At 47.7% G+C, this 25,755-nt stretch overlaps 1 protein-coding gene across 1 annotated transcript in view; it reads left to right on the plus strand.

Annotated features, from left to right (window-relative positions):
* The window catches only part of L3MBTL3 (L3MBTL histone methyl-lysine binding protein 3), a 72,917-nt gene that overhangs the window by 31,212 nt on the left and 15,950 nt on the right, over positions 1-25,755 (plus strand). Inside the window, exons 7-15 of the mRNA XM_054393002.1 lie at positions 2,171-2,275; positions 4,844-4,979; positions 6,182-6,273; positions 7,307-7,458; positions 11,298-11,374; positions 12,731-12,816; positions 16,773-16,883; positions 20,417-20,531; positions 23,330-23,432. Of these exons, the coding sequence (XP_054248977.1) occupies positions 2,171-2,275; positions 4,844-4,979; positions 6,182-6,273; positions 7,307-7,458; positions 11,298-11,374; positions 12,731-12,816; positions 16,773-16,883; positions 20,417-20,531; positions 23,330-23,432 (977 nt within the window). The remainder of the gene's footprint in view (positions 1-2,170; positions 2,276-4,843; positions 4,980-6,181; positions 6,274-7,306; positions 7,459-11,297; positions 11,375-12,730; positions 12,817-16,772; positions 16,884-20,416; positions 20,532-23,329; positions 23,433-25,755) is intronic.

Here is a 25,755-nt window from a genome sequence, read left to right on the forward strand (position 1 = left end):
TTCTATTACCTCTCTTTCTGCAGCTCCTGCTGACTTCAGACTTTGTTACTACATCAGATCCCAGTTTGGCTTGTCCCCACTTTGCCTGCCTGGATGTCACCTCATCATGTCTTGCTTGTCCTTTGCCTGCTCTGGCAGGCTGTGTCATTTGTCATTCCAGTGCTTCCTCTAGTGCTGTCTCTCTTTCTTGGAAGAGAGCTCTGTCTGCAAATCCACAAAGTTTCCATGCTGGTTGTTCTCTTCTCTTGCAAAACCTGGCAGGATGTGAACCTGTCTCAGCTGCTGTACTTCTGCTCTGAAGATCTGCTCCTATTTTGTGATGATTCTCTCCTTGTACTCTGTTCTTTGCTTTCATTTCTTTCTGTTTGCTTTGTACTCCAACCATAAATCTGTCATGAAGGGATTAACCACCAGGAAGGTTTCAAAGTGTCCCTGTACAGGCTGAAAACCAAAGAATTGGTTTAAAATACTTGATTGACAGTTAGTGAAAGAAGTTGAGGGCAAATCATAGAATTATGGAATGATTTGGATTGGAAGAGACCTCCAAAGCTCATCCAGTCCAACCCCCTGCACTCAGCAGGGACATCCTCCACTTGATCAGGTTGCTCAGAGCCCTGTTGAGCCTCACCTTGAATATCTCCAGGGATGGGGCCTCAACCACCTCCCTGGGCATCCTGTTGCAGTATTCCAGCAGCCTCATGGTGCAGAACTTGTTCCTCACATTCCGTCTAAGTCTGCTCTGTTCTAATTTCAAACTGTTGTCCCTCGTTCTGTCACTGCAGGCTTTTGGGAACAGTCCCTTTGCAGCCTTCTTGTAGCCCCCTTCAGGTACTGGCAGGCTGCTATTAGCCTTCTCTTCTCCAGCTGAGCAGCCCCAGCTCCCTCAGCCTGGCCTCACAGCAGAGCTGCACCAGCCCATTGATCATTTGCAAATCATGTCATCTGCTTTCCCTGGATGAACATTTTTATGAACTCTTCCTATTTTCCTTAAGCACTCTCCAGTGGTAACACATTCTGGTATCAGTGATCAATGTGGTTTTCAAACAAGCCACTTGCTGTCCAGTGACCAGTGGTGTCCCCCAGGCATCTGTACTGGACCCAGTTCCATTCAATATCTTTAATTCTGACTTGGATGAGAGGATGGAGTCTGCCATTAGTAAATTGTCAGATGACACCAAGGTGGGGGCAGTGTGGATCTGCTGAAAGGTAGGAAGACACTTCAGAGAGCCCTGGCCAGGCTGGGTCCATGGGCTGAGGCCAACAGGATGAGGTTTAACAAGGCCAAGGCAGGCTCCTACCCTTTGGCCACAACAACCCCATGCAGGCTAGAGCTGGGGGTGAGTGGCTGGAGAGCAGCCTGGCAGAGAGGGACCTGGGGGACAGCAGCTGGACAGGAGCCAGCAGTGTGCCCAGGCCAAGGGCATCCTGGCTTGTGTCAGGAGCAGTGTGGGCAGCAGCAGCAGGGATGGAATTCTGCCCTGTGCTGGGCACTGGTGAGGCCTCACCTCCAGCACTGTGTGCAGCTCTGGGCCCCTCACTGCAGCAGAGATCTTGAGGGGCTGGAGCAGGTCCAGAGGAGAGCAACGAGACTGGGGAGGGGGCTGGAGGGAAAGGCTGCTGAGGAGAGGCTGAGGGAGCTGGGGGTGTTCAGCCTGGGCAAGGGGAGGCTCAGGGGGGACCTTATCACTCTCTACAGCTACCTGAAGGGAAGTTGTAGTCAGGTGGGGGTCAGGCTCTGCTCCCAGGGAGCTTGCAGCAAGAGGAGAGGACATGGCCTGAAGCTGTGCCATGGGAGGGTTAGGTTGGATGTTAGGAAGCAATTCCTCATGGAAAGGGCAATCAGACACTGGGATGGACTGCCCAGGGAGGTGGTGGAGTTGCTGTCCCTGGAGGTGTTTAAGGAGAGATTGGCTGTGGCCCTTGGTGCCATGGTCAGGTGGAGGTGGTGGAGTTAGGTCACAGGCTGGGCTGGATGACCTCAGAGCTCTACTCCAGCTTCAGTAATGCTGTGAGTCGGGGATTTTCACTGTTATGTTTGTAAAAACATTTTAACACCATTGATCAGTTTTCTCAGAAACATGAACAGATAAACATTGTTCTTCCCCTTCCAAAGGTGTTCTGTCTCTCTGGTGTACTTTCAGAAGCACTGAAACTCTTCTTTCCATTGCAGTATCAGTCTTTTCCATACAACAAGAATGGATTCAAAGCAGGGATGAAGCTGGAGGGCGTGGATCCTGAGCACCAGTCCATGTACTGTGTGCTGACAGTGGCTGAGGTAAGCAGGGGAGAGACTGAAGCCAAACAGCAGCAGCTGGAGGGCCTCACTCCTCCTTAAAAATCAGACAGAAACTGTGTGCAGGAAAAAAACCCCAAGCCTACTCTGTGTAGGCTTTTCAATATCTTTGTGTTAAATCACCCTGATAGACATGTAAAGAGTGTCTGCAGGTGCCATGCAGCAGAGACTATTCACAGAGAGAGAGACAGGAGGTGTGAGGCTTTTTTTTTCTGTAATCCTAGAGATTAAATGTAAAGAGAAAATAACCTGAAAAAAACAGAAGTGTGGCAACTGACACCTAGCAGTGCCATAGAATTTAGCCTGTAGTATTTGCAGCTGCTCCATTCACTGATGCAAACGCCTGACACTAATGTGCTGCAGGTGGGTTACAGTTTTTTCAGCCTGATGGCCTCAGAAATTGCCTCCGTTGGCAAATTGTACAAGGTAGGCATAGAATGGGTTGGGTTGGAAGGGAACTTAATGATCATCCAGTTTCAGCCCCTGCCATGGGCAGGGACATCTCCCTGCAGCCCAGGTTGCTCAAGGCCTCATCCAGCCTGGCCTTGAACAGTTCCAGGGAGGGGACATCCATGACCTCCCTGGGCAACCTGTGCCAGTGTCTCACCACTCTCACCCTCCTAATCTCCAGTCTCAGTCTCCCCTTCTCAAACTTCAATCCATTGTCCCTCATCCTGTTACTCCCAGCCCTTGTCAGAAGTCCCTCCCCAGCTCTCCTGTAGCCTCTTCAGGTACTGGAAGGCTGCTCTAAGGTCTCCCTGGAGCCTTCTCTTCTCCAGGCTGAACAACCCCAACTCCCTCAGCCTGTCCCTGTAGTGAAGGTGCTCCAGCATCATAAGACTTTTTGAGTTGGAAGGGACCTTAAAGATCGTCTAGTTCCAACCCCCTGCCAGTGGCTGTTTCATTTCCCTGAGCAAATTCCCAGCCTTTCATCCTCACACATTCTAATACATGGGAAATGCTGAAAAATTGCTGTTACACCATGAGACAGAAACACAAAAGCTATTGTGCAATAGAAAATTGGGCTTTTTGCTGCAGCTTTAATTTATTTTTTCTTATTTCTGAAGTTTGCTGCTGAGTAACTTCTTTGCTTTCAATGGTATAAAAGAGAACCTTTCTTTGAATTTCAGACACATCCTAGAGTTTTTCTGTAGTTCTACCCAGAATACTTTTTTGGCTTTGTTGTATCCATTAAAACAGGGAAGAAGGAATTAGCAGGCACTCTGCTCTCTTGTCACTGCTATTCCAGCAGCTGTAATCCTGCAGGTCATATTTTAATAGCCTAGGCTTTTGCATTCCTATTTCTGACCCCAGACAGATCCCAGTTGTGTGGTTACCTCTCCCCTTTTCTGGTGGTTGAATATTTCCTGTCTGCCTTGTGTTGGGACCACTTCTGTTTAACATCTTGATTGATGACCTTGACAAGGACCCAGAGTGTGTCAGCAGTGAGGTCTCAGATGACACCAAGTCAGGGGCAGAGCTGATCTGCACCAGGGGAGGGAGGCTCTGCAGAGGGACTTGGGTAGATTGGAGCCATGGCCAGCATTACCAGGAGGAGCTTCACCCAGGCCAAGTGCCAGGGCCTGCCCTTGGGGCACAACAACCCCAAGCAGTGCTGCAGGCTTGGGGCAGTGTGGCTGGGAAGCTGCTGGCAGAAAGGGAGCTGGGGGTGCTGATGGCCAAGCAGCTGAAGAGGAGCCAGCAGTGCCCAGGTGGCCAAGAAAGCCAAAGGCCTCCTGGCTGGGATCAGCAATGCTGTGTCCAGCAGGAGCAGGGAGGGGATTGTCCCCTGGGACTCAGCTCTGGGGAGGCCACACCTGGAGTGCTGTGTCCAGGTTTGGGCACTCAATCCAAGAGAGATGTGGAGGTGCTGGGGCCAGGGCAGAGGAGGGCAAGGAAGCTGGGAAGGGCCTGGAGAAGAAATCTGATGAAGAGAGACTGAAGGAGCTGGGGATGGTTAGTGTGAAACAGAGGAGGCTGAGGAGAGACCTCCTGGCTGTCTCCAGCTCCCTGAAAGGAGGTTGTGCAGAGGTTGGTGCTGATCTCTTACAGGGAATTAGTGACACAAAAGAGGGAACAGCCTGAAGCTGCCTCTGGGTAGGTTTAGAGTGGACAGTAGGAGAGTGTTTCTGTGATTCTGTGTTTCTGTGAATTCTGTGAAGGGAGCTGATTGCTCCACTGTGTGCACCTGTGCTGTCCCAGCATCTCCACTAGCATTTGAAGCTTTGCTGTGTCCATTTCACTCAGGCTGTAGTGAAACTAGAAAACATGTGAAGAAAATTCCAAGAAGAACTGAAGTCATGGAGAAGCCCTTCAGGATCACCAAGTCCAACCCAGAACCCTGCCCTACAAGGCTCACCCCTAAACCACAGCCCCAAGCACCACAGCCAAACTACCTTGAAACACCTCCAGGCTTGGGGACTCCACCACCTCCCTGGGCAGCACATTCCAGTCCCTGACCACTCTTGCTGGGAAAAATGTTTCCTAATGTTAGCTGTAGGGCAAACATCTCCAAAGGTGGTGTTGGATGTTGTCCATTCTTGCTTTTAGGTCTGTGGCTACAGAATACGACTGCACTTCGATGGGTACCCAGACTGCTACGATTTCTGGGTCAATGCTGATGCTGCAGACATCCATCCTGTTGGGTGGTGTGAGAGGACAGGTCACAAGCTTCATCCACCTAAAGGTACTGTGGAATTTGCAGTGTTGGTGTTTTCCATAACTCTCAGATCTGTGTCATTCTGGAATGACTACTTTTATTTCTTTTAACCAGAAACTTTTTTATTCACTTAGAGTATTTGAGTGCAGCAAGTTAAGCTCTACTCTTGATGTCCTTCTAAAATCTTGAAGTTGAAATCCTACCCTTTTTTATTCAGTGGAAATTCAAAGACAGAGCCAGAAGTGATTCCTAAGGTATTAGGAAAGCAACTAAAGGAACAAACCTAGACCCCAAATGAATGCTTACTGCAAATGAAATGGCAGCATGCTGGTGATGTGTGTGAGGTCTCACAGGCAGCTGAGACTCCTTCAGTGGAAGCTCTTGGGATATTTTCATTGCTAGATACTGATCACCATCATTATTGATGTGTTGGCACAGACTAACCAAGGTTAGACTAACTCTTCCTTCAAAGAGTAAGCCTGAAATATAGAGAAAGGAGGAATTTTAGTTTCCAGGCTCTTTCTACACATTCTGCCTCTTGGGGATCTTCAGTTCTCATACCAGCCAGGACAGGGAGGTTGGAGCTCAAGGAGAGGGCAATGATCTTCTAAGAAATATTCCCCAGCTTGTTTTGAAGGTGGATTTGAAACTGAGCTGGAATCTCCTGAGCTCTTGCCTGGTGCTTTATTTATATGACTGTTCTTCCTCCCAGGTGAAGACTAGGAGCAGTTCAAATGTCAGTCCTAGCCAGCTACCAGAAGCTAATAATGTGCAGGCCAAGCAAGCAGAGTATTTTCCTTGGTTAGTGTAAAGAAAGCTTGACATTTTGCTAGGGAAGCTCAGCCAACCCTAAATAAAGAACATGAGTCTTCTTTGTAATAAAAGAATGGACAAGCTTCATCAGCTTCCTTTTGAACTCTCTAAGCTCCTCTGAAGTGTGCTCTGCTAAAATGTCTGATAATACAAACCAGGGCTCCCTGAGAGACTCTCTGAGCTCCTGTTGGGGTGGAATTCCTAAGGACTTTAAAAGTGCATTTTGCCAGTGTGGCTGAGTTCAAATTGGAATAAGTAGCTAATAGTACAGAATCCCTTTAGGTTGGAAGTTGGAAAAAGGAGTTCAGAACTGGTTGTAAAAAAAAATCATTCCATCAGTTGTGGTCGAAGGACCTGTATACAACTTGTGTCTCCTGCCTGTCATTCCTTCCCCTTCTCTTCTGACCCTCATGTAGGCTATAAGGAGGAAGAGTTCAGCTGGCCCTCCTACCTGAAGGCATGCAAGGCTCAGGCTGCTCCTAAGTCCCTGTTTGAAAACCAGAATGCAGTGAGTACTCACTTGTTACTAATGTTGCTGTGTGCTCAAATGTTGTTGTAGGGTTAACTTTTCCTCCCCCCTCAACAATCACCCCCAGAATGTGGAGAATTGCCTACAGAATATATCACCAGACTGGCTCAGGAAGTTTGGAAGCTAAAATGAAAGCTGCGTTTATGAAATGAACTAAGTATGAAATTCTGTAAGGTGTGTGGTGGGTTGAAATTACCCCCAAAACTCATCTGGAGAGAACTACCCCCAAAGTAAACTGCTCAGACCAGCTCAGCTTGGGAGGGAGGCAAATGAAGCTCTATTTACAAGCAAACTACAGTCAAGAGATATGAAAGGCAATGAATATGTACCAAGTATACAACAGATATGTACAATAGAGATCTATTTGCCATTTATAAACAACACAAAAACTCCTTAGACCTCCCTGGACCTATCCAGCGGACCTGTTCACCTTCTCCCTGGCTCCCTCCCTCTTTCCCTCTACCTCACACAGTAGTCAAAACAGAGATCCCTTGACAAGGCCACAGGAGAGAGAGAGAGGAAAGTTGCAAGCACAAGCAACAGGAGAAAGAAGAGAAGAGAAGGAGAAGAGAAGAGAAGGAGAAGAGAAGAGAGGAGAAGAGAAGAGAGGAGAGGAGAAGAGAAGAGAGAAGAGAAGAGAAGAGAGGAGAGGAGAGAAGAGAAGAGAAAAGAGAAGAGAAAAGAGAAGAGAAGAGAAGAGAAGAGAAGAGAAGAGAAGAGAAGAGAAGAGAAGAGAAGAGAAGAGAAGAGAAGAGAAGAGAAGAGAAGAGAAGAGAAGAGAAGAGAAGAGAAGAGAAGGGAGAGGGGAGGGGAGAGAGGGGAGAGAGGGGAGAGAGGGGAGAGGGGAGGAGAGGGAGAGGAGAGGAGAGGAGAGGAGAGGAGAGGAGAGGAGAGGAGAGGAGAGGAACAGCTAATTGGGAATCTTAAGAAATGCCATGAATATCTTGAGTGTGGACACTGGGGAGGGTCCTGGGGTTACAGCATTTCTCTCCCATGCAATGTCTTTATGTAGACAGTGATCCCTTCAGGATTCCGTGTGGGCATGAAGCTGGAAGCGGTGGACAAGAAGAACCCAACTTTCATTTGTGTTGCCACGGTGACAGACATGGTGGACAACAGGTTCCTGGTGCATTTTGACAACTGGGACGAGAGTTATGACTACTGGTATGATGGTTTGTGTCCTGGAGAGACCCTGGTGTGATGGTTTGTGTCCTGGAGAGACCCTGGTGTGAGGGTTTGTGTCCTGGAGAGACCCTGGTGTGATGGTTTGTGTGCTGGAGAGACCCTGGTGTGATGGTTTGTGTCCTGGAGAGACCCTGGTGTGATGGTTTGTGTCCTGGAGAGACCCTGGTGTGATGGTTTGTGTCCTGGAGAGACCCTGGTGTGAGGGTTTGTGTGCTGGGGAGACCCTGGTGTGATGGTTTGTGTCCTGGAGAGACCCTGGTGTGATGGTTTGTGTCCTGGAGAGACCCTGGTGTGATGGTTTGTGTCCTGGAGAGACCCTGGTGTGAGGGTTTGTGTCCTGGAGAGACCCTGGTGTGATGGTTTGTGTGCTGGAGAGACCCTGGTGTGATGGTTTGTGTCCTGGAGAGACCCTGGTGTGAGGGTTTGTGTCCTGGAGAGACCCTGGTGTGATGGTTTGTGTGCTGGAGAGACCCTGGTGTGAGGGTTTGTGTGCTGGAGAGACCCTGGTATGATGGTTTGTGTGCTGGAGAGACCCTGGTGTGAGGGTTTGTGTGCTGGAGAGACCCTGGTGTGAGGGTTTGTGTGCTGGAGAGACCCTGGTGTGATGGTTTGTGTGCTGGGGAGACCCTGGTGTGATGGTTTGTGTGCTGGGGAGACCCTGGTGTGAGGGTTTGTGTGCTGGAGAGACCCTGGTGTGAGGGTTTGTGTCCTGGCGAGACCCTGGTGTGAGGGTTTGTGTGCTGGAGAGACCCTGGTGTGAGGGTTTGTGTCCTGGGGAGACCCTGGTGTGAGGGTTTGTGTGCTGGAGAGACCCTGGTGTGAGGGTTTGTGTCCTGGGGAGACCTCCCAGGACATGGACCTGATGGAGCAGGTCCAGAGGAGGGGATTGGAGCACCTCTGCTATGAGGACAGGCTGAGGGAGCTGGGGTTGTTCAGCCTGGAGGAGAGAAGACTCCAGGGAGACCTTAGGGCAGCCTGCCAGGACCTGCAGGGCCTATAGGAGAACCAGGAAGAGACTTTTGACAAGGGCTGGGAGTGACAGGACAAGAGGGAATGGATTGAAGTTTGAGGAGGGTAGGTTTAGAGTGGAGGTTAGGAAGAGATTCTTTAGAGTGAGGGTGGTGAGACACTGAACAGGTTGCCAGAGGGACTGTGTTTGGTGTTTCCCTGAGCCACCCCTCCAACTGCCTCAACACAGGAAGGACATGGACCTGATGGAGCAGGTCCAGAGGAGGGCAGGAAAATGATCAGGGGGCTGGAGAACCTCTGCTGTGAGGATAGGCTGAAGGAGCTGGGGGTGTTCAGCCTGGAGAGAACTAATTGCCACATGGCTTCCAGGACCTGAAGGGGCTACAAGAAGGCTGCAGAGGGACTGTTCCCAAAGGCCTGCAGGGACAGGACCAGAGGCAATGGTTTGAAATGAGAGAAGAGCAGATTGAGATTGGATGTGAGGAACAAATTCTGCACCACAAGAGGGGTGGAACATTTGCCCAGGGAAGAAGTTGAGGCCCCACCCCTGGAGATCTTCAGTGTCAGGCTGGACAGGGCTCTGGGCAGCCTGATCTAGCTGGGGATGTCCCTGCTGACTACAGAGGGGTTGGACTGGTTGAGCTTTGGAGGTCCCTTCCAGCCCAAACCATTCTATGATTTTATGAAATATGTTATCTTTAAGTGCTGGTTTCTGCCCCCAGCCATGAGCATTTTGTTTGTGCTATTTCAGCTCATCTGCTAGGGTCAAAATTGTCAATCTCAACATCCCAGGGTTCCTTTTGACTTGGAGAACCACAGAACTGTTTGAATTAGAAAAGCTCTCTAAGATCACTGAGTCCGACCATCAACCCAACACCACCATGGCCATCAAACCATGGCCCTGAGTGCCATGACCACAGGTTTCTTGAGCACCTCCAGGGATGGTGTCTCTGCCACCTCCCTGGGCAGCCTGTTCCAGTCCCTGACCACTCTTGCAGCAAAGAAATTTTTCCTCATCTCCAACTAACCCTCCCCTGGCACAATTTCAGGCCATTTCCTCTCCTTCTGTAACCTAGGACCAGGGAGAAGAGACAAACCCCACCTCACTGTAACCTCCTTTCAGGGAGTTGTAAAGAGCAGTGAGGTCTCCCCTCAGCCTTCTCTTTTCCAGACTAAACAACTCCTGGTCCCTCAGCTATTCCTAATAATCCTTCTGACACTAGCTCCCTAACAGTTCATGCAGATCACCAGATCACCATGCTGCTGTCTGATCAGACTTCAGATTGAGTGTATGGCAGTGTGGCTTGATGTGCACCTCAGGACACATCCCATAACCTCCTGGGCAACGTTTTGGGAAGTCCTGACCTCAAATAATCCCAACTGTGCACTTGTCAGTGGTGAACCGTTCTCACTTCTGCACTAGATGGGGCTGCAGGATGCTTTCTGTGATTTTCTCCTTTTTTTCTAAGCACTGTTAAGTGACTTCTCCCAATCAAGTAGTGTGAGTAGCATTCTTGAGGCCATGTTACCATTTATAGCTAGGAGACATTTGTGTGTCAGTGGTTTTGGAGGGATAATATTTTCATTACAGATTGTATCTACATTTCCTAAAGGGAAAATCAAAATGCCAAAAGGTCTGTTTGCCCCAAAGGGAAAGTAAATCTTTCAAAAATAGAAAATGAGCCTGGAACAGAGATCTTAGTTTAAGGAAAATGCTGATTACTAACTGAAAACTGTGTCCAGATCTTCAGGTGGAGACCCACTTGGGAAACTGTTGTTCTGAATTAATCAATTGTATTTATTTTTTTTTTTTTTTTAACAACAAGCATCATCTTGTTCGCTTGATCTGAATTTCATAGAATCATAGAATATTAGGGGTTGGAAGGGACCTCCAGAGATCACTGAGTCAAACTCTCCTGCCAGAGCAGGGTCACCCAGGGCAGGTCACACAGGGACACATCCAGATGGGTCTTGAAAGTCTCCAGAGCAGGAGACTCCACAACCTCTCTGGGCAGCCTGCTCCAGGCTCCAGCACCCTCACACCAAAGAAGTTTCTCCTCATGTTGAAGTGGAACTTCCTGGGTTCCAGTTTGTATCTTTTGTCCTTTGTCCTTTCCCAGGACACCACTGAACAGAGCTTGGCCCCTTCTTGTCCCCCACCCCTCAGATATTTGTAACCATTGATCAGATCCCCTCTCAGCCTTCTCTTCTCCAGGCTCAACAGCCTCAGGGCTCTCAGCCTTTCCTCCTCACACAGATGTTCCAGGCCCTTCAGCATCTTTGTAGCTTCCATTGGACTCTCTCCAGCAGATCCCTGTCCCTGTTGAACTGGAGAGTCCAGAACTGAACACAGTACTCCAGATGTAGTGTGGAGGGGAAGAACCTCCCTTGACCTGCTGGCCACGCTCTTCTTAATGCACTCCAGGAGACCATTTGGCTTCTTGGCCACAAGGGCACATTGCTGTCCCATGGAGAACTTCCTGTCCACCAGGACTCCAAGGTCCTTCTCTGTGGAGCTGCTTTCCAGCAGGTCACTTCCATGAGCAGTAGATATGAAAATGAATGAGCTGTATGGATGAAAGAGACTGTGGGGAAAATGTAAGAGAGCTCAAAGTGTCCTATGGGAAATACTGAGTCTTTCCATGTCTGAGTCTCCCCCTGGGACATGCTCTCCTGCCACAAGTTAAGGATTGCTGACATGTGCCTGTCAAGCAGAGCAGTGCCAACCCCAGGGGCTCACATTGCCACCTGGCCTTGGCTTTCCTCAGTGCACAGTTCCTTCCTGGCCAAAATTGTACATGCTGTCTGAAGAACTGCATTTCACTGCCTTGTTTTCTCCCCCTCTCTAGGTGTGAGGCAGCCAGCCCACACATTCATCCTGTTGGATGGTGTAAAGAACATAAAAGGACTCTCATTACCCCACCAGGTTTGTATCTTGGTACCTCTGCAAGACTGAGGGAGGTTGGCAGCATTAAAACTTACAATCACCTTATTGCTGTCTCTCCTGATTTGGTGTTATTTTTTTGTTTCTGTAATTAAGAAGTTTTTGGGGAGTTCTGAATTTTTTTTTACAAGAGATAATATACTGAAATGAGAAGTCCAAGAGATAGACATTAGGTGTTGAGGGTGCTTCAGTGCAGAGACATCCCTCCATGAAAGACAGCTCTTGGAATCCAAACAAGGTTGTAGTGTTGGCTGAATGTATTCATCTATCTCAACACTCACATGGTGAAAATGCTGGAAAACCACATTCCCGGGGTGTGGAATTGTTAGATAAGGAGAACATGGTCATGTGGACTAAACATGCAAGGTGATGGGTTGAGAAGATTCCTTCCATGCTGAAGGAATCAAACGTGTGAGGGCTCATTGGAAGGGAGAAAACACAGCAAGAGACAATAGAGAAGAGTGAAAGTGCATTCACCAGTAGGAAATGGGAGCCCACTCTTTTTCAGGGCTGTTGTGTGTGAATGTCCTGTTGTGGACACCACCACCTGTGGTCTGAGATTATAGAAAACTGGAATGGGACAAACCCAACTTGATCAGATGGCCAGCAGTCTTGGAAAGGTGTGAGCAATGTGTCTGCCAGGAGGTGGTAAAGACTGGAACCCCTTTCAACCCAAATCAGAACTGGTTTCACTCTGGCCTAGCTGCTGAATCCTAACATGGCAACTGTGAGTTAAACTTCCAATGCAGATTCAAGGCAGAAGCCAGGCCCTGCCTTTTCTTTAAGAGCAAAGCTGTTTCCTGCATGAGGTGTTTGTAACCATGACACCTCCTCAGAAGGGCAACAACTTCTGGGAATTATTCCTGGAGTAAATCTCCAGGCTGGCTTGGTTTAGAAAGGCAGCTGAACCAAATGCACTGAAAGAGCAGCCAGGGCTCAGGTATGCTCTAATGTGGTACAAAGCTCCTACTGATGAGGTCTGCCTATAAATTATCAAAGGCAGGATTAGCTTTGTAATACTTCAATGAATTTCTTGAATTAAGTGGACAGGTTTTTCCAGGACACATTATTTCTATTCTCATACCCAAAGCAATTGTGACCTTTTTTTTCTTCCTTCTAGCTCCTCAGTACTTCTCAGTTATGAGAAGATTGTAGAGTTCTGTAACCTACATGGGGAATTTGTCAGAGCCAATTGAGAGCAGCCTTGCTTGTAATTATCTGACAAACCTGAAGCATAAATCAGAGCACTGCTACACAAGTGTTAGGGTTTTGTAATTCAGACATTCATTTTGTTCTGCACTGCAATGTCTCATTTTGCTCACATCTCTTCTGTGCCAGATTATCCACACGCTAAGCATTTCTCTTGGGAGAAGTATTTGGAAGAAACCAGCTCCTTACCTGCACCTGCAAGGGCTTTTAAAGTGGTGAGAAAATGCTTTTCAGTGCATGTAACTCATTGATACAGACATGGTGTTCCTGTGTTGGCAAATGCAGTCCACTTAATAAGTTGCATAATAGTTGGTTTGTTTTTGTGCAAGCTTCCTCTTAGAAATCAGACCATCATCATTATCAATCACTGGTGCTTTATTAATTGTTATCAATGGGATGAAATGCTGCACAATATTGCTAATGAATGTAATTTGCTGTAGGAAATTGCTGCCTAGTTGTTAGAAATGATGAGGTAGCTACTGAGGCATCAGAACATCTTTGGAACATAGGCATTTCTAGCAGTGCACTTGCAATGGTGCAAGAAGCACAGTGAGTGTGTAACAATGACCATAGGAGGTCAGTCTGGTTGCCCATCTGGTTCCCTGCCATTCAGAGAGACTTGGGCAGCCTGGAGAGCTGGGCAGAGAACAGCCAAATGAAGTTCAACAAGGGTAAGTGTAGTCCTGCACATGGGGAGGAACAGCCTCAGGCACCAGTGCAGGGGAGGGGTGACCTGCTGGAAAGCAGCTCCACAGAGAAGGACCTTGGAGTCCTGGTGGACAAGTTCTCCATGAGACAGCAATGTGCCCTTGTGGCCAAGAAGCCAAATGGTCTCCTGGAGTGCATCAAGAAGAGTGTGGCCAGCAGGTCAAGGGAAGTTCTCCTCCCCTTCTACCCTGCCCTGCTGAGACCACATCTGAAGGATTATGTCCAGTTCCTGACTCCCCAGTTCAGGAGGGGCAGGGAACTACTGGAGAGAGTCCAATGAAGGCTATGAGGATGCTGGAGGGCCTGGAACATCTGTGTGGTGAGGAAAGGCTGAGAGCCCTGGGGTTGTTTATCCTGGAGAAGAGAAGGGAAGGAGAGGATCTGATCAATGGTTACAAATATCTGAAGGGTGGATGTCAGGAGGATGGAGCCAGGCTCTTTGCAGTGGTACCCCATGATAGGACAAGGGGCAATGGATGCAAACTCAATCACAGGAAATTCCATCTCAACATGGGACAAAAAAATTAATGTGAGGGTGCTGGAGGCCTGGAGCAGGCTGCCCAGAGAGGTTGTGGAGTCTCCATCCCTGGAAATCTTCAAAACCTGCCTGCATGGATTCCTGTATGGCCTGCCCTAGGTGACCCTGCTCTGACAGGGGGTTGGACTGGATGATCTCTGGAGGTCCCTTCCAACCCCTGCCATTCTGTGTCTTTGATTCTATGACTGTCTCTGACAATAGCCAGCCCCTGAGGAGACTTCTCCTGTGAGCTTGTGACTAGGGCACCTGGGCAGCACCCAGGGGCAGCTGCCCAGCTTCACTGTGGTGTTGGTGGGCAACATCCTTCTCTTTGAGCTTTGTGCTTGCTGGTTCCCTGCAGTGGCACCCAGCTTTCTTGAGCTCTCAGCATTTCAGTGAGGAAGGTAGGCTGCTCAGTCATGCAGCAAGGCTTGCTTTAGGGAACCAGCATCAGCTCCCAGTGCCCTCAATCTGGGTTGTCTCACTTCTGTCAGCTTAGGGCCACTCATTCTGAATAACAGTTTGCTAAGAGCTGGGTTAACCAAAGTGGAAATGTGGTGCTTACAGCAGTTCCTGGGGTCAGTAGGTCATCAAGAGTTTATAACTGCCTGCAGTTCCCACTCCAAAATGTGTCCAAATATTCTGTTCCCTGCAAGAATCCCTGAAGGATTGGGAAGGTCTTGGGTTATAGCTGGAAGGTACAGACCTTGGCAGAACAGTGGAGCACTGGGACTTTGACTACATCAGGCTTAAAAGCAAAGTTTCTTTCACTCAGAATATCCATGATTGAGTTTCTTCCCCTTGGGTTCAAGGAGCAGCTACCCTGCAGAGCTTGGCAAAGGGAAAGTCCCACCAGTGGCCCACTGGTCTGCACTGGGAAGCTGAAAAGAACATGCCACAGGTGTGCAGGCACTAACAGAATGGAACTGGGAAAGCACTGGTGGCAGGGCTCAGCCCTGTACCACTGTACCACTGCACCAGAACACCTAGGGATGATGTAGTACCTAAAAAGCATAGACAAAGCCATCTGGCTTGGAGGATGGAGAGGAGGGGCTCAGCTGTGCTTTGCCTTCTGGTTTCAGAGCCCAGGGAGATCCCCTCCCTGCTTTCTGTGCTAACATATTGGGAACCATATCAATGCTGACTGTGAGGAGCAGTAAGGAAGCAATTTAATAGAGACAAAATGCTGATTTGGAGTGAGGGTAAGCTGGGGCTGTTCAGCCTGGAGAAGAGAAGGCTCCAGGGAGACCTTAGAGCAACTTTCCAGTACCTGGAGGGGCTACAGGCAAGCTGAGCAGGGACTTTTGACAAGCCTTGGAGTGATAGGACAAGGGACAATGGATTGAAGCTTGAGAAGGGGAGATTGAGACTGGAGATGAGGAAGAAATTCTTTGCAGTGAGGGTGGTGAGACACTGGCACAGGTTGCCCAGGGAGGTCATGGATGTCCCCTCCCTGGAACTGTTCAAGGCCAGGCTGGATGAGGCCTTGAGCAACCTGGGCTGCAGGGAGATGTCCCTGCCCATGGCAGGGGGGTTGGAACTGGGTGATCTTGAAGGTCCCTTCCAGCCCAAACCATTCTAGGATTCTAGGAATCTCTGAGTTCTTCCTGAGATGGTTATAATATTTTATTTTGTATTATGGGAGGAAAGAGAGTTCTGAAGCTGAGTAAAAAACTCTGATGCTCTGGAAAGTCTTTCAGGGACAGATAGATTTATAGGAAAATAAGCTAAATTGAAACCCTTACCACTTCCTGTGACTATGTTACTTTGAAATGGGAATGTTTTTGGCTTTAGCTGTCCTACCTATAGATGGCAAAGACAAAATCTGCCATTCCTAACAAAGACTTTTTTTTTTAATTTCATGCCAGAACAGTCTTCAAACCATCCCTCTGGAGCTGTTTGTTCTGAGTAGTTACTGTTACACCATGCATTAGTTATGTTTTCAGTGGAAGACTGAGTGAGTGATGGATCCACCAAATCACAGGCTGAAAAACCTAAATATGTGTCCTGTAGAGCATTTCACAGGCATGAAATGCTGCTGGTCTGCAGTTTCATTCCATTCTGCATTGAAACTGTTGGCCAGAAACACAGAGCAGAATGCTAGGGCAGGTCACACAGGAACACATCCAGGTGGGGCTTGAAAGTCTCCAGAGAAGGAGACTCCACAACCTCTCTGGGCAGCCTGCTCCAGGGCTCCAGCACCCTCACACCAAAGAACTTTCTCTTCATGTTGAGGTGGAACTCCCTGGGTTCCACTTTGTGTCCACTGCCCCTTGTCCTATCCCAGGACACCACTGAACAGAGCCTGGCCCCTGCTTCTTGACATTCACCCCTCAGGTATTGACAGACATTGATAGATCCCCTCTCGGCCTTCTCTTCTCCAGACTAAACAGCCCCAGGGCTCTCAGCCTTTCTTCACAGCAGAGATGTTCAAGTCCTGCAGTCATCCTCATAGCCTCCACTGGACTCTCTCCAGCAGGTCTCTGTCTCTCTTGAACTGGGGAGCCCAAAACTGGGCACAGTATTGCAGCTGTGGTCTCAGCAGGGCAGAGCAGAGTGGGAGGACAACCTCCCTAAACCTGCTGCACACACTCTTCTTGAGGCATCCCTGGAGACCATTTGCTCTCTTGGCCACAAGAGCACATCACTGGGAAATATCTGGGAAAGCTTTTGTATAGAATTTAGGGAAAACCCCAATGAATTTCCTTCCTTGCATGTTTGGAAGGCTCAACAGCAGAACCTGGCATCCCACAATAGTTACTTAATTTCTCTGGTTTAATTGCACTGCTCTGAGTGATCTTTTTATGCTTGGATTTGTGGGAGTGGGAGGGCAGATGTGAGAAAAGGCAGGCAGAAGTTAGCTGTGGATTTGATGTGCTTTGCAACTGTGAGATTTTGGAGGTTTTCTTCTGTTTCACTGCATATTTTTTTTTTCTTCTTTCCTAGAAACCTTCTCATGGCTTTCAGAAAAACATGAAACTTGAAGTGGTTGACAAGAGAAATCCTGTATTTATCAGAGTAGCAACTATTGTAGATACTGATGACTATAGAATAAAAGTAAGGCTCTCTGTCTTCCTGTACCATCCTGGTGGAGGGACTGAGGAGTTCTTTGTGAAACCAAAATTCTGTTGGTGTAAAAAGTAAGGTCAGGAAGAAATGAGTCCCACTGCTGTGTCCTGCTAAGCTTGTCACTGATGGATGATGTGTCTGATTCCTCTGGAAGGAGGGGGTCTCTTGTCCTCATGGTCATGTTTGCTGATGTAGGTAATAAGAGAACAGAGCTGAGTATGTTAGAAAATTGCTTTGGGGACAGTTGCTACAAACCAGTTGTCTAACCAAGCAAGAAATGTGATGATTGAGTACCCAGTGTGGAAGGACTGCTGTGGAGTTTGAATTAGCCTCATAAAACATTGGCCTGGGTTAATTGAGTCTGCCTCTAGAAACTTCCAGGGAGAGGGGAGAGTTACAAGGGAGATAGGGAAACAAACAATAGCCAAACCACCCTGATCTCTTCTGCCTTGTCAGTGACTTCTGAAGTTGATATTGATGGTAGAATTTAGATTGGATCAATCAGTGGTGGGATTTAATTGGATTGATCAATGATGGGATTTAAATTGTATTAATCAGTGGTGGGATTTAGATTACATTGATCAATGATGGGATTTAATCGATGGGATTTAGGTTGGATTCATCAATGATAGGTTTTAAATTGTATTAATCAATGAAGTGATTTAGATTAGATTGACCAATGATGTGATTTAGATTGGATTAATCAATGATGGGATTTAGATTAGATTGACCAATGATGTGATTTAGATTGGATTAATCAATGATAGGTTTTTAAATTGTATTAATCAATGATGGGATTTAGGTTAGATTGACCAATGATGTGATTTAAATTGGATTAATCAATGATAGGTGTTAAATTGCATTAATCAATGATGAGATTTAGATTAGATTGACCAGTGATGGGATATAAATCGAATTAATCAATGACAGGTTTAAATTGTATTAATCAATGATGGGATTTAGATTAATGAATGATGGGATTTAGATTGGATTAATCAATGATAGGTATCCCAAATACCCAGCTAGCTGGCTAGGAAGGCTCCTTGCTCAGTTTGATTAAGCATCCCTTGGTGTTTCAAGCAGGAATGCAGCTGACATTTCATTTTGAACCTGGAATAAGCTGTGATAGGGACTCATCAAAACTACTATCTTCACACCTACACATTTTGTAGCTAAAGCTGAGCATACAAAACCAAAACCAACCAACCAACCAACCCCCTCTCCAGTCTTGATTAAAAGAACAGGCTTTGGAGTTTGCAGGGTGGTAACTGCACTGTCGTAGAATCATAGAATGGTCAGGGCTGGATGGGACCTCCAAAGCTCATCCAGTCCAACCCCCTGCAGTCAGCAGGGACATCCCCAACTAGATCAGGTTGCCCAGAGCCCTGCCCAGCCTCACCTTGAATATCTCCAGGGATGGGGCCCCAACCACCTCCTGGGCAAACTGTTCCAGTGTTGCACCACCCTCATAGTGAAGAACTTGTTCCTCACATCCAATCTCAATCTGCTCTGCTCTGGTCTGAAGCTTTTGCCCCTGGTCCTGTCCCTGCAGGCCTTTGCAAACAGTCCCTCTCCATCCTTCTTGTAGCCCCTTCAGGTCCTGGCAGGCTGCTAATAGGTGTCTCTGGAGCCTTCTCTTCTCCAGGCTGAACACCCCCAGCTCCCTCAGCCTGGCCTTGTAGCAGAGGTGCTCCAACCCCCTGAGCATTTTCATGGCCCTCCTCTGGACCCTCTCCATCAGCTCCATGTCCTTCCTATAGTGAGGGCTCCAGACCTGCACACAGCACTCCAGGTGAGGTCTCCTCAGAGCAGAGCAAAGTGGCAGCATCACCTCTCTGGCTCTGCTGGCAATGCTGCTTTGGATGCAGCCCAGGATGGGATTGGCCTCCTGGGCAGGTTAAGGACTAACTGTCCTACCATAGAGATAATTCCTCCAGAGGAGTAGAAATTCCCAGTGGGAGGAACAGGACATTGTAATTGTTCCATCCCATAATCCTGCATCTCCCTATGCAAGCAGAGCTCACAGCCAGTTCTCTCCTTGTCTGTCGCCTGCCTGCTCTGGACACACAGTGCTGCTGTGTGTGTGTGGCTGGGGCGGGAGTGCAGCCTTGCTGTGCAGCCAGGGCCGAGCCTGCCCAGCTCCTGCAGGGGGTGGTGAGGCCTGCTCTGACCCTACTGAGGCCTAGTGTTGGAGGGCAGGTATTTGGGGCCTACTGAGGCCTGGCTTCGGGGGGTCCAGCTGCAGAGCTGGCCAAGACTGATCCTGAGTATTTATCTACTTTTGTGCTTTGATACCTCTGTTTATTTTTGTAAGTAGTATTTTCTGTTTAACCTCCAGTTCTGTGGGGTGTTGTTATTTTACCCCTTTTGGGTAAATACCTTCTGCCCTCTGTCCTGAGCAGCTGGTGGCTCAAACCAGGACATGGACAGGGCAGCAGGTGATGAACAAAGATAGAAATGGGCAGGTTCAGAGTTGGGGCTGTTCAGTCTGGAGAAGAGAAAGCTCCGAGGAGATGTTACTGTGGCCTTCCAGTATCTGAAAGGGGCTCCGAGAAAGCTGGAGAGGGACTTTTGAAGCTGTCAGGGAGTGACAAGACTCAGGGGAATGAAGCAAAACCAGAAATGGGGAGATTCAGATTGGATGTCAGGAAGAAGTTCTTCCCCATGAGGGTGGTGAGACACTGGCACAGGTTGCCCAGGGAGGTGGTGGAAGCCTCATCCCTGGAGGTCTTTGCAGCCAGGCTGGATGTGGCTGTGAGCAACCTGCTGTAGTGTGAGGTGTCCCTGCCCATGGCAGGGGGGCTGGAACTGGGTGATCCTTGAGGTCCCTTCTAACCCTGACAATTCTGTGATTCTGTGGAAGAGCTCTCCTGTACCTGTACATGCATCCCCATGGGCACGTGGGAGACTCGATCTATTTACAAGAGCAGAGGTCAGATACAGTTGGAAGATACTTCCCTTTCACCACAAAAAATTGCCCATACTGGTGGCTTTCTGAGAAGTTACATCAATTTCTCTTCAAGTCCTTTTCCTGTATAGTCTGATCTGAGTAAAATTATTGCTTGGATTTGTTTGGGTTTTTTTTTTTTTTTTACTGGATAAATGCCATTTTTAAAGCCTTACTGCTTTGCTATTTTTAAATCTTGCCCCAACAGAAGATTTAAAAATGTTTGGATTTGGTGGTTGGTTTTTTTTGAGAGGAAAAAAAGATAGAAATTCATGCTTGGTTTAAGTATTAATGTGAGAAGTAAATCTGCCTGCTTTAATCTGGGATTTGAGGCTGGTGATGCAAGGCTTAGTAAATAACCAAGTGGCAGCTCTCTCTTTACTTCACTGAGGGTAGTTTTAAGTGCACAACCTAAGGGAGGTTTATTTTCTGTCTAACACTAAGAGTCCTCTCAAAGTGACCTCTCCAGTGGATGTCGTCGTTTTCAGAGGTTACTTAGAGAAACTGATTTGCCAGAGAATTTTTTCTGACCTAACAATGCATTCTTCTCCCTTTTGATTTGGTTTTTTTTTAGGTCCATTTTGATGGCTGGGATAGTATTTATGATTATTGGACTGATGTAGATAGCCCGGATATCCATCCTGCAGGCTGGTGTGCAAAAACAGGACACCCCCTTCAGCCCCCACTCAGTAAGAGAAATCACATTATAACATATTGGTGTTCAAAGTGCCATGAACCATGCTGGCTGCTTCCTGCCAGTGCCTTCCAGTTAAAGATGCATCCTCTTTTATGCTTTGTTTCTTTCTTTCAAGTAGCAGAATATGCAGAATAATGTAAATGTGACATTTAGTGCCAAATCAGCAGGCAGTAATTAATCACTTTTTAGCAGACAGCTTTACTCAGCCCTTGCTGCAGTGGAATTCCAGACTTCTTGTGTGCGCACAGAAGCACAGCTGTAACTGGGATCAGAAGGAGCTGTGCTTGGAGGAGCAGGAATGCTGAGCAATGCCAGCTGCTCTGAAAACTTACATGTGAAATAACTGGGGTAAGGCACACACAGGCTGCTTGAACACAGGCTCCCAGGATGTTAGGGGTTGGAAGGGACCTTTGGTGATCTTCCAGTCCAAGCCACCTGCCAGAGCAGGACCACAGAATCCAGCACAGGTCACACAGGAACACAGCCAGACAAGACTGGAAAGGCTTCAGAGAAGGAGACTCCACAACCTCTCTGGGCAGCCTGTTCCAGTGCTCTGTGACCCTCCCAGTGAAGAAGTTCCTCTTCATGTTGAGGTAGAAGCTCCTGTGCTGTAGTTTATATCCATTACCTCTTGCCCTTGTCACAGAATCACTTAAGTTGGCAAAGACCTTGCAGATCATCAAGTCCAACCACTAAGATCATTGCTTCTTGCAGACTCCCTCATTCCCAGGGTGCTTTCTCCTGCTTTTCCCCCCATTTTTCCTGTATCCAAGTGCTTTATGCCTTTTAGAATCATAGAATCATTGCAGCTGTGCAGCAGCTGTGCTTATAAGGTTCCATTCCCTGGAGCCAGTCTTTCCCTCACTTGCTGTACACCCATGACCTGTGTACTATGTTTACTTGAGTGTCTGAGCCAGGTTTGACAGCTGCATGCCTTCACGTTTCCTTCTTATCAGGCTGGTGAAAATCAGACACATAAATTCAGAGAAGTGAAACCATGCAAAATCTGATGGCTTGTTCTTTTTGTTGGTATTTCCAGCCTTTCTTTTCATGTCTTGTTCACTGAGAAATGATCTAAAACTGGAGCTCAGTGCTCATTATCAACAGATCCCTGTCTTCAGGAGGAGCGGGGCATAAACAGTGTGTCGGTGTGAGCTGAAATTCCCCCTCCACCAACAAGTAACCAGGCTAGCCCAGTCTGGAAGCAAATGAAGGCTGTATTTACAAGCACAGTCTAAAATCTATGATGAAATGCAATGAATATGTACAAATATACAAAATTCACAACATTTACAAATATATACAATCAACAGAAAAGCACAACCTATCTCCCTTTGCTTCCCCCCAAAGGGGACCCTTCCCAAGGGGCCTCTCTCTCCCAGGAGCTTCCCCCCAGACCCTCCTTGGACAGAAAGCAGAGTTAGTTAGAGCAGAAAGTTGTTAACTTGGCTGCCAAGGTCAGTGTGTTATCTTCAGCCAGAAGAGAAGAAGAAACAGCAGCCAGACAGCCCAGCAACTGCCCCCACTGCCGAACGCAGAATGTGCAGAGTGCCTACTTTGTTTTGGGTAATAGTTCTTAAACATTTCTATCTATCCAATGGAAGTGTTTAGAACAATCGTTATTTTGCTTTCTTACACCCAATAGTGACTTATTTACATTCTTTCACTTTCTCTGTTTTGAACTTTGCAAGGAAAAAATTAAAAAGACAGTTTCAAACCATCACAAACAGATACCTGTCTCGAGCAGGAGCAGGGTGACCTTACATTGTCTCTGCTCTTGCAAAGCAAGCAGGTTCCAGCTCCATGGAGTTAATAGGAAAGAATCATAAAACCATAGAATTGTTTGGGTTGAAAAAGCCCTCTAAGATCACCTTCAACCTTCAACCCAACACCACCATGCCCATCAAACCATGTCCCAGAGTGCCACAGGTTTCTTGGACACCTCCAGGGATGGTGTCTCTACCACCTCCCTGGGCAGCCTGTTCCAATCCCTGCCCACTTCTGCAGCAAAGAGATTTTTCCTCATCTCCAACCTAACCCTCCCCTGGCACAATTTCTGGCCATTTTCCCACTCCTGCTGGCCACACCATTGCTGATCACTACCAGGATGCCATGTGCCTTCTGGGCCACCTGGGCATGCCCTGGCTCATCTTCAGCTGCTGTCAACCAGCACCCCCAGGAACTTTTCCACCGCCAGGAACCAGGCAGTTTCCAGCCACTCTGCTCCAAGCCTGGAGTGTTCCATGGGGTTGCTGTGACTCAAGTGCAAGACCTGGCACTTGGCTTTGTTGAACCTCACTCATCCCATTGGCCTCAGCTCATCAATCCAGCCTGTTCAGGTTTCTTTGCAGAGCCTTCCTCCCTTCATGCAGACCAGCACTCCCATCCAGTTTAGAGTCATCTGCAAACTGACTGAGGCTGCCTCAATCCCCTCATCCAGATCATTGGTAAAGATATTAAAGAGAACTAGCCCCAGCACTGAGCCCTGGGAACTTGTGACTGGAAGTCATTTGAAGCCACAGAGTTCATCCAAGATCTGTGTTCTTTCTGTGGGTTTGCCTTTCTGTAGAGCTCCCCTCACGCAGAGCAAAGCTTTTTCTCAAGTGGATTAGGTTATTTGAATCCCCATCATGATTTTGCAGAGTGCATTTTAAACTACTGAACAACTAGGTTTTGGTTACTTATTTCATCATCTTGTTTGCTGTGATCCTCTTCTATTCCTGCATATTGGTAGAACTTCTAAAGGTGAAGAGTTTTTTAATCTCTTGTGTAATTTCTCCTGGCGTGCAGGTCCCTTGGAATTGGTGGAAGCTTTAGAGCATGGAGGGTGTCCCACAGCAGGATGTAAAGGAGTTGGGCACATCAAAAGAGCAAGACACATCGGCCACCATAGGTATGTGCTAGGAAAGTGTAACTTCCTTCTGTCAGCTGAGTGATGCCTGCATGTGGTGGGGGCTGTTAATTGTGGTTCACAAGCAAAACAGATCCAAGGTAGAGGAAAAGAGGAAATCTTGTAAAGCTGAGCATGCAGTGATTTCAGTTGCCATGGTGAGCATGTTGAGATAAACACTAGAAATCTGTAGCTTCATTTCACCAGGGTGTGCCCAGGGAAGATTTGTCAAACATGGTTCTTGCTCACAGCTGATTGATTCAGTTACTCTGCATTGTGTTCCTAGGAGGATTCCTCAGCTTGCTCTTCAGATTGCCAAATGTTACAGACGGATATGTATAGAACAATAACTTCTGAACCTTCTCGAAGAAGATGCCACTGAGTTTATTATGGCTTGGATAGTTTTATTCTGCTTGGTTGGCAGAGATAAGCATTTGTTTGTTGGCTTGGAAGAATGCTGAGAAGGAACTTCTGGTTGACATACTCCCTAGTCCCACCTGAACAACTTGATGTTTGTACCTAAAGGTGCTTCTGTTGAATCCTTTCTGAAACTGGACACAGGAATGTGTCCAAGGAGGAGAGTTGGCACAGGGAGAGCAGTAGCATGAAGAGTATAGAGACAATGACAGAGTAAATGGGACACGTTGACTCAGTCAGAATTTTACTGTTTTAAAATATTTATAGTATGAGGTGAATCCTGAGTATTTCAGTAAGGAATAGAATGCTAAGGTTACATAGAAGGGTTGGAAGGGACCTCTGCAGATCATCCAGTCCAACTCCCCTGCTGGAGCAGGGTCACCCAGGGCAGGTCACACAGGAACACATCCAGGTGGGGCTTGAAAGTCTCCAAAGAAGACTCCACAACCTCTCTGGGCAGCCTGCATCAGGGCTCCAGGACCCTCACACCAAAGAATTTTCTCCTCATGTTGAGGTGGAACTTCCTGGGTGCCAGTTTGTATCTTTTGTCCTTTGTCCTATCCCAGGACACCACTGCAAAGAGCCTGGCCCCTTCTTACCCCCCAGCCCTCAGATATTTGTAACCATTGATCAGATCCCCTCTCAGCCTTCTCTTCTCCAGACTAAACAGCCTCAGGGCTCTCAGCCTTTCCTCCTCACACAGATGTTCCAGGCCCTTCAGCATTCTTGTAGCCTCCGTTGGACTCTCTTCAGTGTTGTCCCTCTTGAGCTGGGGAGCCCAGAATTGGACACAACACTCCAGCTGTGGTCCCCCTACAATACTTCCAGATGTGAAGTTGAAAATTAATTATAATTCCTATTATCCTACTACCTTTTTGATAATTAAAGTTTCCAGAAATTTCCTTGGAACTTTTCCATTGCACAGTCATCCAATCCTTGAGGGCCATGTCCCTTCATGCTTTCTGCTCTCATGCTCAGAGGATTGCCCTTTGGTTAGTTGTCTGTTGATGGCTTTTAATTATGTTATTAAGCCACCCCTCAATCTTTTCCTGGCTTTGGTCAGAGAGTTGCATTCTCTTGACTACAATTCTGCTACAAGGTTTGGGTGGCACATCAGCAGTGGCTGAAGCCCTGACTCACCCCTAACAAAGATCCTGCCAGCAAAAGGCATTGTGTTCTTACATGGTCAGTGTGCAAAAGTCATCTTTTGCTGCAAGAGGTTCCTTCCTTCCTACAGCAGAGGCACTGTGTGTGTGGTGTTAGGAGACACAGATGAGCTCCAGGTGCCAGCACAGGCTTCACCTCCAGGAAGAGATAGGGTAGGTTAGTGCCAGTGACAAAAGCAATTGCAGTGTGAGCTGTGGTGGTGGGGCCATGACACAGTGTGCTGCACTCCTGTCTTTCACATTAATCTCACCCTTTTCCTTTTGTCTTTTTCTGTCTCTGTTCTTTTTCTTTGCTTTGTTGTTGTTTGATTGGGTTTTTTTCAGTTTGTCTGCCTTCCCCTTTTGAGAAGCTTTGGTGCACTCCATCTGAAACACTCAAGTTAGCACTTAGGAAGTTAACATCCTTCAGTTAGCAGGTGGTCATAGAATCATAGAATGGCAGGAGATGGAAGGGACCATTAGAGATTATCCAGTCCAGCCCCCCTGCCAGAGCAGGATCACCCAGGGCAGGTCACACAGGAACACATCCAGAAGGGTCTTGAAAGTCTCCAGAGAAGGAGACACCACAGCCTCTCTGGGCAGCCTGCTCCAGGGCTCCAGCACCCTCACAACAAAGAAGTTTTTCCTCATGTTGAAGTGGAACTTCCTGGGTTCCAGCTTTTGCCTGTTGCCCCTTTTCCTATCCCAGGACACCACTACAAAGAGCCTGACCCCTTCTTTTTGACAGCCACCCTTCAGCTATT

The sequence above is a fragment of the Indicator indicator genome, chromosome 27 (assembly GCF_027791375.1).
Source record: "Indicator indicator isolate 239-I01 chromosome 27, UM_Iind_1.1, whole genome shotgun sequence".
Classification (NCBI taxonomy): domain Eukaryota; kingdom Metazoa; phylum Chordata; class Aves; order Piciformes; family Indicatoridae; genus Indicator; species Indicator indicator.